Source organism: Nannospalax galili, unplaced genomic scaffold, assembly GCF_000622305.1.
Source record: "Nannospalax galili isolate Female #2095 unplaced genomic scaffold, S.galili_v1.0 scaffold274, whole genome shotgun sequence".
In the NCBI taxonomy this organism is placed as follows: domain Eukaryota; kingdom Metazoa; phylum Chordata; class Mammalia; order Rodentia; family Spalacidae; genus Nannospalax; species Nannospalax galili.
Window position 1 is genome coordinate 2,852,916 of NW_008335435.1, and position 11,229 is coordinate 2,864,144.

The 11,229-nt window shown below is 42.7% G+C and overlaps 1 protein-coding gene across 1 annotated transcript in view; it reads right to left on the reverse strand.

Annotated features, from left to right (window-relative positions):
• Window positions 1-11,229, reverse strand: part of LOC103731689 (carboxylesterase 1D) — a gene marked incomplete in the record, with an annotated part of 34,200 nt that overhangs the window by 4,930 nt on the left and 18,041 nt on the right. Inside the window, 5 exon segments of the mRNA XM_017797387.2 lie at window positions 2,311-2,458; window positions 3,408-3,488; window positions 4,259-4,399; window positions 7,444-7,482; window positions 10,604-10,708. Of these exon segments, the coding sequence (XP_017652876.2) occupies window positions 2,311-2,458; window positions 3,408-3,488; window positions 4,259-4,399; window positions 7,444-7,482; window positions 10,604-10,708 (514 nt within the window).

Sequence of the window (11,229 nt, forward strand, 5' to 3'; positions counted from 1 at the left end):
TGCTTAGAGTTACACAGCTGGTTGACGAGGAATTAAGATATTTAAACAAAAGTGTCTTCAGAAATGGAACAATCTCACTCTTGTGTTTCAATAAATCACAAAATTCAGGGTTCATAGTCCATGAACTGCTTCTGCTTGGACCGGGAGTGTAATGCCTTATGGTGACAAGCAGAGACATGCCAAGGGAAGGAGCACCTGCTTGTCTCCTGGCTCAGCTGCTCTCCTCTGCCTCCTCTCTCATCACCATAGACGTCCTGTCCAAGTGCCAAGAGCCACTTTTCTTAGTGATAGGATTCCTGGAGCCACCAATCTGTGCTCCTCGTGGACAAAACCACAGATGGTCAGCCTGCAGACGTCCTGTCCAAGTGCCAAGAGCCACTTTTCTTAGTGATAGGATTCTTGGAGCCACCAATCTGTGCTCCTCGTGGACAAAACCACAGATGGTCAGCCTGGAAGCCTCAGCATTTGCAGTGGTCATAACAGGGCACAGATACCCACACTGGAGTGACTCTGAGAAGGTACATGTCAATCTACATATCAACATGATGGGAAAATTTTGCAACTTTGCCCCCATGGATATCATAGGAAATTTGAAAACAAAAAATGTATATTATATTTAACACACTATTATCATTACTTCATGTCATAAGCTACCCATTCACAATTTTTTAAAACTTTAAAAATTTTATTTATCATTTTTATTTTATGTGTATGAGTGTATTGCCTGCACGTAAGTAAGTGCTCCCATGTCGTGCAGTGCCACAGAGGTCAGAAGAGGGTTTCAGATTCCCCTGGAACTGGAGTTAAGAATGGTTTGCAGCCGCCATGTGGGTGCTGGAAATCGAACCCAGGTCCTCTGCAAGAACAGTCAGTGCTCTTAACCGCTGAGCCATCTCTCCAGCCCCCCCATTCACAATTTTTAAAATTATGTTATTAGTTGTATGTGTATGTTGTATGTGTGCTAGCTCACACCTGCGTGTGCAGGTGTGTGTGTGCATGTGTGTACATGAACACATGCCACAGCATGTGCATAGAGGTCAATGGATAATTGTAGATTTGGTTCTCCCACTTTTCTCTGACTTTGGAGCTTCAAACTCAGGTTGTCAGATTTGTGCAAGTGCTCTACCCACTGGGCCGTCTTTCCAGCCCTCACAAAACTCACAAAAGTTTTCATTCACAGATATCACCCCATCATCAGATGAAGAATAATTTATTCACAGTCTCCATCATGGTAACCATAGAGACAATCCTGTGACTCTGCAATGCACTTACCAAACAGGTGCCTCAGGGTCAAGAAGAACTTGCTAGAAAGGGGATTTAACCTTGCCTCTGCCTCTCAATCATTTTAGAAAGAACTCATCTCAACTCTGCATTAGAAAACTTTTGTGAATGAGAGAACACATCTTTCACAGCACATTGCCCACGTGTCTTCATAAGGTTTTACCTGAAGCCTGGCATTTATAAAATTATTCTAATTATAATTGCATGTACTTGAGCAATTACAAGTTGGATCAACAAGAAAAGCAAAGATAATGGGACGCCGTCACAAAGCTAAACATTTGAGCAAGAGAATGTTCAAAAGGAGAAGAAAAATCAAAGGACACAGAGCATATTTGAAGTTGTGGCTGAAAATGTTCCTGCCTGGGAACAGTAAGATCAGGAAGTGTAGAGCTCTCCAATCAATTTTAACCAAGACACAAAATAATCAAAAACAAAGAAAAGTTCTGGGAGCATGAGACGTAAGAACAGCATCACATGCAAGGAAGTGCCAAACCACACCAGATTTCCTAGAGGACCGGGAGAGCAGGATGGTGCATTCATGTGCTGAAGAGAAGAACTGCCAGCCTAGAGCATTGCACTCAGGAAAGCCGCCTTTCGGCGATGAGGGGAGAATGACCGCTTTCCCAGACACACAAAAGCTCATGGAATTCGTTGCTTCTCCACATGCCTTACAGGACTTGCTAAAGAAGGTTCTTTATGGAAACTTAAAGATGGCAGTGATTAACATGAAACATAGGAAAACATATGACAGTAGATGGTATAAAATGAGCCATGTGCAGGGCACTCTAGGATTGTAGTGATGACATGGACACAACTTTATCCTGAGACGTACAAGAGGTCAAAAGAAAACTATTGCCAATGATTGTAGCTGAAACCAATTAATCAACTAGACATAAAATAAATTACTGTTCAAAATGATGTAAATTCTGACATCAAAGACATAAAGAGCATATGTTTTAAGGGGTTCTTATATGTCAGAGACCCAGCTGGTGAGCCTGCTTCCTTCTCCCAGTAGCGTTTGAGACTCACCCCTGTGAGCACGGGACACCATCACAGATGGGACACCAAATATCACATCTGCAATCAAATCCAGGAACAAGTCTTTCTTTTTGACAAGGTCATCTGTACCTCCTAAATACTTCTCAGTGACCTCTGGAATCAGATTTTCAGAGATGTTCTGAAAAAGACCAGAAAGTAACCACTCCCACCTGGTGAGTAATTGGGTATTTTCAGCCAGTGAAGAGGTGTTCTTGGTTCCGAACCACTCGAGCACTGTGCCCTAGCCTTCTAGTGACATTCAGGGAGACCAAAATAAACTCTCTAGATGCACTTGCTTTAAATTGATTTTGTATCATTGAGCTTGGAAGTCAGGCATCTGAGCAGTGTTTTACTGTTCTACAGACCTTGGTGGAAGAAGCTCCCTCACTTCCCAGAATGAGAGGCAATTATTCTAGATTGTAGACTAATGATTTAAAAATTGTTGTCCAGTGGATGCTCCCTCTAGTTGTCCCACATAAGAAAACCCTTCTCCCATCTTTCCCCTGGTTACTTGGATAAAACAATCTTTTTCTGTTTTCTTCTGTTCACTGGGGGAAAGACATAATTTATATTTGAATAATCAAGTTCAGAATTAACTCCTCCTAGAAACTAGAATGAAAAAACATGGGTCATAAGATTTGATAGTAATTTTTCTTAGATTACAGAGCCTAGAAGAGCCAGTGACCTACAGATAACAGTGGGCCATGTCATAAAAGCAGAAAAGCCTAAATTTATAACTAGTCTGGTGTCTGCATATCTGATACACCTTCTAACTCCCTACATAAGTCTTGTGTCTCCACTCTCTAGATTTGCTGGTCTTCATTGGTGATAGTCTCTGTCTTGTTTGGTCTGATAGCTATCGAAGTACAATTTTCCCCTAAATCTTGTCCTGGATTCAATGGGCTTTTGGTTGGTGAGTCATAAGTGTGGGTTTGTTCCCCTGGGATAGTAAAGTGAGAAAAGCAGAAAATCATGAGCTGAACCCCAGGTCCCAGGACGCCTTTCCTCCACCGAATTGGTCTGTGATTAGAGAAAGCTACCATCTCCATTCTTTCTCAACCAATTCCCATGATTCCCTGGAGTCTTACAAGCATGGGGTAGGACTGCCACAAGAGGGACTTGGCCGTCTTCTGGTCCAGTTTGCCTTCAGAGAGTGGATAGCCCATAAGCTGTTAAAGAAATAATTGGATATTTGTGAACAACAGGGAATTAACAATAACCAAAAAGGCCAACTAAGCAAACCAAAGTGGAATGAAGGTGGTTTCTGGGGCCTTGATAGACATGGCAGTTTGTTTTTGAGAAATAAAATTAACAAAAGTAATGGATTTATATGAAAAAATATAAATAGTATAAAGAGGGCATTTAAATAAACACTTTGATCACATCATGGGGCACATTGTTCCTCTAGGCAGTGAGGGAACATTCAGGACAGGGTATTGTAGAAGCCAAGGTTTCAGGTACAAAGGACATGGGTCATACCCCCTCAACACAGGTGACAGGGAAACCAAAGCCAATCATTAGTCTGTATGTCTGTGTTGCTGTGGTGACCCCTGAAGTCCTTCTGTGTGAGAGCTGCAGAACTCTCGGCATGCACTGATCCTGTCTATGCTTCGAATCTGATTTGATGAGTAGTTTTAGCATGTCTTCTAGGAACTTAGGGTCACATCCTAGGATGATGCCAAGCCCCTAAACCTCCTGCTTGAGAAAGCTCAAGGCTTCCAAAGGAAAACTTGGTTGATGGGCAGACAACCCTCCTGAGCCCTTCTTTAGTAGTTACTTTAGGAATATTCCAAATATCAGTCCTTTCTCTGCCCCACTAAGTGTAAATTTCTTACTATGAAGTGCTTCATCATGGACCATTAGGAGCAAATTTACTGGAAACTTTTAAGTTTCTTTGAAATGTAATCATTTGGGAGCATAGCCCCCTGTGCATTCTCACCATTGGTATGATCCAGCCAAACTCTTGCTTGTTGATGCCGACTATGTATGGGACAGTGTTGATATTCCTTTCAGCCATAATCTCTGTTGGTGTCTTTGGCAGCACCACGCCATCAATCACAGTGGGGAGGAAGGGATAGCTCTGGGGAAGACAGAAATGTAGCATCTATGAGTACTCTGCCCCACATTACACTTGTGTCCCCTCTCTGCCTGTCTAGGGGCTTGGCCAGTACGAAGACACTTGTGGACACATAAACCCAGTGTCCTAAGGGGTGGGGAGGTGATAAGTCTAGATGTCTCTAAGGGAAAATCCATGAGGTAGAAGATCTATGAGGGAAGATCTCAAAAAGTAAAAAGGTTGAGCAGTTGGAAGAGCCAAGAGAGAGAACTCACTAAACAGGACTAGTCTCAGAAGTCAAAGAGGCCTAAGCTTAAAGGCTGCCCTGGGGTAAAGCCAGAGAGAGGGTCATGGTTGGAGAACTTTTTCTCTATAATACATGGCCCATTCCTGCATTCAGAGATGTTTTAAAGTACTAGCTTCATGGAGGCAAGGACGTTTGTCTTATAAGAAAAGTCAAGATTTTATCAGAAGCTAAATGTTATATTCTAACTTGTGTTTCTACAACAACGAGTCTGGTGTGTATATGAAGAATGTGAGTGAATAGAGAATGTGGAGATAGAAAACAGCAGCATTGCAGCAGGCAGACACTGAGGGACCGTGTGGACCAGCATCTATAAGGAAGACTCTGGTATCAGCAGCCAAGAGACCCAAAGCAATTGCCACAGCCACATGTGACTTCCAAAGGCTGCACTGTGAGGCCACGTGCATTGCTTGCTCAGTTAGAGAGGGCAGCAGCATCCTTCCTCTTCCTCTTTATGTCACTGTCAGCAGGTCCTCACACAAATTCCTTCAAAAATATCAGACTCCAGCTACATCTAACCACCCTACTTCTCAGTCCCTGGTATGAACTGCTGGGAGCTCTTGCCTGGACTACTACAGTCCAATGTCATCCTAACTGGTCACTCTGCACCTGCCCTGCCCCTGGCTTACACAGTGTACCTCTGCATTGCAGACAAAATGAACTCTGTAGCTAGGCATGATGATGTCTATAATCCTGGGACTTGAAAAGCTGAGAGAGGAGGATCACAATTTCATTGCCAGACTAGACTTCATAGTGGGACTATGTCTCATATTAAAACGAACAAAAATAAGACTCTAAAAAAAATCTAAGATTGCTTCTCAAAGCCCACTGAACACTTGTGCTGAATCATAATCCAAACCTTTCAGATGCTACCCCAACTTCCCTGCTCCATGACCTCCTCGACCTGAAGGCTGCTCCTCCCTCCCCACCGCCTCTCCAAGCACACAGGCCGCCTGCAGCAGGCTTTCAAGGTTGCTCTTCCCTCTGCATGGAATACTTCCTCCAGGTTTCCTGACAGCCGGTTTCTTTTCTTATCCAGCCATCCAGACCTATTATTTATAACAAACCATTGGCCAACTTTGTCCCCATCTCCCAATTTACTGTTTAACTTTTAAAATGAAAAACATTTTATTAGCATTGCTTTCTTTAAGAAGTAACATGATTACATTGAAAGACTGTATAGTTTGGAGAATTTGGAAATGGAATGAATGGCAAGCTCACATTATAGGAACAGTGACAAATTTCACATTATTGTTGAAGCTTGGTAGTACGGTTTTGTCATTAAATATTAAAAATTATAGTAGACATACAGAATTTCAAATTTATATTCTAAGATATAATTATATATTTTAATTTGAGGATTATATCACTTTAGTTATTACAGTGTTTTCTGTTTATTTTTTTTTACTTCTCAGACTGTGATTTTTATCTCTAGAAGTTCAATTAGGGCATAGGTGAAGGCATACTGGGGCTGTAGAAGAGAAATAGAAAAATAATGGAAAACTTCTGGGTGTCTAGTAATGGGAGAGGTCCACATGTGGAATGAGGACCACAGCAAGGCCCCAGGGGAGGTAGGAGGTCTGTTCCAGAGAATCCATCCTCCCAAGACCAGAATCTCAAATAACAGAGACCTCCCCCATCCCCAGCATAAGAGGCAAAGCCTCTGCCGTGCACAGTCTGGGACCTCAGGGGAGGGATCTGTGGGGAATGTGGTCACTCAGAGAAGACTGAGCCGTCCAACATCAGGAAGTCTTCCATGCTCTCCTTTCCTCCACCGTCTGCCTACTGCCAGAAAAATGTGGAAATGTGACTCACAGTAAGGGTCCAAAACTCCAGGTTCATGTGAGGGAGCCAGAGCTCTTCCTCACAGGCAATTTAACTTCTTATCTGACTGTCATCAGACATACCACATACCTCATATGTTCTTCTATTACATTCTCTAGTCCATGACAATGGAATGAAAGGTCCCAGAAAGGCACAGAATATTATCTGTTTCACCGCTATACCCAGCTGCTAAATCAGCTCTTGCCACCATAGTAAAACCTTGATGAATGGCTTAATCTCAGTTCATCCTCCCAGGCTTTTCAGGGAGTTGCTGGGATACCCAGGAAGGAAACACGGGAGAGTACTACAGAAAGTACTCAGCTAATGTCACCAGACACAAACTATCTTCCCTATCTGGGTCCTCTAACGTTAGCTCAGGCTGGGTGGATCAGGGTGGAAGAGAGGCCCAGTAGTTAGAAGACAGGACTTGGGACCAAGAGTCAAGGTTAACGGAGCCCTGGAGAAGATATCTTCTACCTGTGTCTATGCTGGGAGGTATGAGGGCAGTGGGGGAGGGGATGGAACATACCGCTAGAGTTTCCTGGGTGCTAAGAGGAGGCTGGTGTCCACAGCCTCCTAGACTCCTCCTTATATTGCTCACCACCCCTGGATTCTCTTAGATCCCTACTCCTTAGTGAAAGCTCCTGGGATCCTGACTTAGGAATTTTGGCCCCTAATAGTAGGTCCTCCTCCCTCAGGGCCATTTTGGGAACAGGTAATTTAAATGAGAACGGAGAGTTGCCCCAAAGGGCAGAGAGTTACTGACTAGGAGTCAGGCTGGCCTGCTTTTGGTCTTCCTGGTTGTGTTACCCCAGCAAGTGACTTCCCCTCGTGGTGACAGCAGTGCACACACAAGGAATGACTTTCTTCATTCATAGTTAACCAGACTTAAGCACGGTTAAGACTCAACATCTGTGATTCAGAAAGCAAAAGTTCTTACCTCTCTTGGGTCTCCAAGTAAGTCCAGCTTAAAAAGATTCTGTGAAGATAAAGGCAGGGGATATGTTACGGAGCCTTCCCTGTATAAAAGCTGATCACCTGAGCTGCACCCTCAAGGTTTCTGGCTCTGCCTCTTGGCTCTTTCTTATCTGGGTCCTCTTGGCCTGAGCACAAGGTAGATCAGGGTGAAGGAGGAGATCAGGGCAGCATCAGAGAGAGGACAGGCTCTGGGACCCAGAGTCAGGGTTAGCAGAGCCTTGGGGAGGATATCTGCTACCTGTGTCTACTTTCCTTCTAATTCTCTCTCCCTACTTATTCTCTGGAAGCAATGCCCTAATTTTCCTCAGGGAAATACTGGAATGATATCAAATTGATGGCAGGAGGAGATGGGTCTGGAGGTAGGATGGACCAGCAGGGCATGAGGGCATCTCTATCCTGTCTTCCTCACTTCTCGATTTAAGAGTTCAGATATTTATGTGGGACTTAGGATCAGTCACCATGTTCTGAACATAGAGAACATGCTGATCCCAGTTCAACAATGTCCTACGAATCTATTGCTTAATTCGGGGGAAGAGATGATTTCTAAGTAATAGGATATAAGTTTAGAGTGCAGTTGTCTTTCACTTCCACGAGGGACAGAATTATTTGAAAAAAAACAACGTAGAAGAATAGAAAGCTGAAGTGTGAGGCAGGTGGATTCTCAACAGCAACAGCATCTTCCCAGGGTCTGGATCCAGCCACATGCTCAGCCCTCTGCTTCTGACCTTCACAGTCACCTAAGATTCTGTTACAGAACACTCCTTCTCTGTTCAAGAATACATGACAAGAAACTTAAGATGAGAGTTCTCATCTTGCATCAGAAAATCCTGATTCCACAAGCCCCGTAACACTCCTTCCAGCCCACTCTTTTCTGTGTTGTGTTCACCGGGACTGCACTTTAGGCAGCAAAGTATAGGGAATACCTTAGCAATCTGTGACTCTGCTTGGCTTGGGCTACACACACACTTCTAACAATGCACTTGGAAACCTAGGACTGCCACAGTACCTATGGGTACTATACACGCACACCCCTCTTCTAACGGTGCACCTAGAACCTGACAGCAACCTAAAACCCCATCAGACTGCAGGTACATCCCACTCCAAACAATAGAATAAATTTCTTCTACCTCTAGCAACCATAAAAATCAGCCCCTTCATGTACAATTATTATTCAAATGTATTTTAGGCTGTATCTGGGTACAAAAGGTAAGTGGCTGAGTTGGCCAGAACTAGTTTTGGGTGTACATGCAATAGGATGAACTGTGTCCTTCAAGTGAACTTTTAGGAAAATTTCCTATTTGCTTTCTTATGCCTAAACAAAATTAGGAACACATATAATAAACATCAGATGTATCACGGGAAGGAACATGTACATTGAGCAAAGGCTAGCGTAATAAAATTTGCCTGTCATTCAAAACAGGGAACCATTCACATTATGTCTCTTGGCAACTAAACTCCTCTTTCTTTTGAACCCCATAAAAGGAGACCCCAGACAATAATTGACACCTTTGAATATTCTCATTCACATGGTCTGCTGCCACTCTTGACAGCATATTTCTTTCTGGTCCGTACTATCATTTCACTTTGAATAAGGTTTCCTTCCTACTTTGCCATCTGTGAGTGTCTTTATTTCAGTTCTTTGGACAAGAGGCCAAGAACTTAGAAAGTCCTGGCCCAGATCCCCATCACTGGTAATGATGCCGTACTTCAGCTGTTAAGTCTCACTTACATGGGGGAAGACACAGCTAGGAACCCTTTGTTGTGGTTTGTGCTTCTACCAGCCAAGGATGTGATAGCTGCATATCTACATATGTGCATGTGCTCATGCATGATTGCATGCCACGGCAGTGGCAAATCATGGAAGCACTTAAGATCTCAGAAAACCTCAGGAAGTCCTAGGATCTTAAGTACTCTGTGCTTTTCAAAGTCATCAATTATACCCCGTAATCTGGTTCTCTCGTGTTACATGAAGAATGTCTGAAATGTTTGCTTTTTCTGATCTTAGAAAATAACTGCTTTATGTCTTTGAACATCTCAGACTGCTTTGGGGAACATGAAAACCAAAGCCTCAAGACAATATTGACTCAACCCATGGACTTACAGAAAGACCATAGTCCTAAAGCCTTCCCTGGGGATCCAGCAGTATCCTGCAGTGTCTATGGTTCAGATAGAGAGGCCGAGGGCTCAGGTGACTTCTGAGCTCATACTAACACCTCCCCCCACAAAGGTAGAAGTTCTCATGTTCTTTTCTCTGGATGTTTGTTCTACTGTGTGTCCCTGATATAAACTCCCATGACTGTTCATCAATCTTCAAAAGCTACTCCCCTGAGAAGTATCCCTGCTGACTATACTGAATGTCCTCACTCTCTGTGCTATCCATTTACATTAAGTATATGGCCGTGTTTCTCTTTGGATAGCTGCTTGTGAGAAAATGTAACAATGTTCAATTTATAATGGCATTACTTCCCTTTCCATGTCTCCTCCTTACACTTTGCATGAATGGATCATGGATGGACAGATGAATGCATAAATGAATGGATGAATGGATGGTATTGGTGATGACTGGGTGAAGGACTGTAGATGTATGTTGGTCAGGTGACAAATGGATGATGGGAAAATAAAATAATAGATGAATAAAAAATGGATATATCATTACTAGACTGATGAGAAGATATTATTGTGTAGGTTGGAAAGATGAATGGATGAGAGGATAGCTAGGTAACAGATAGTGGATGGGGAGATAGATGGTTATCTCAGTTCCAAATTGAAGCAATGTAACAAAATCTAGAAAACCTTGCTACTACTGTGTCATAACTTAGTTTCAATATCAATCAATAAACACTGCGAAACTTCTGAAACGCTGCACTGAATATCTTCAGCCCCCAAATTCAGGATGGCAACTATTTTTGGATTGCTAAACTATGTCTGAAAACAAGAATGTTTAAAATGTAATTCTGATAAATTTGAGAGATTGCCATATAAATTTTCATCATGTTAATAATGGAATATTTTTGACATTTAAGCCATTTCACAATAAGATAGGAATGATTGAATTCTCAGCTGGGATCTTGAGGCTGACACACTCCTGAGACATGAGAAACTGCTCCCTAGGATACACTTACCATTTTCAGTGAGGTCTCCATGAGCTCATCCTCTGTCTTCTGGCGCAGGCAGTGAACCATGACAGCTGATGTAGTGGTTTTACACCCAGCCAAAGTAGCAACCAGCTACAAGAGATCACAGTAAACATCAGAGGTCAAGAGCAATGATTATATCTTCCATCAGTATAGATGGAATGAATGGTTCTATCCTGCACCCAATTATCAAATTATTTCCTCCTCCTCCTCCTCCTCTTCCTCCTCCTCTTCTTCTTATTATTCTTTTTTTTTTGGGAACCATGACAGCTGTTGTAGTGGTTTTACACCCAGCCAAAGTAGCAACCAGCTACAAGAGATCACAGTAAACATCAGAGGTCAAGAGCAATGATTATATCTTCCATCAGTATAGATGGAATGAATGGTTCTATCCTGCACCCAATTATCAAATTATTTCCTCCTCCTCCTCCTCCTCTTCCTCCTCCTCTTCTTCTTATTATTCTTTTTTTTTAATCATTATTTTTTTAATTTTTTTTTCATACACATGATTAGAAGAAGCACTTCATTACAACATTAACATATTCAGTAACACACTCCAGAGCAAGAGTCCATCTCTTTCACAAGTGGCTGTAAGTTTCTAGGACCACAGTTGA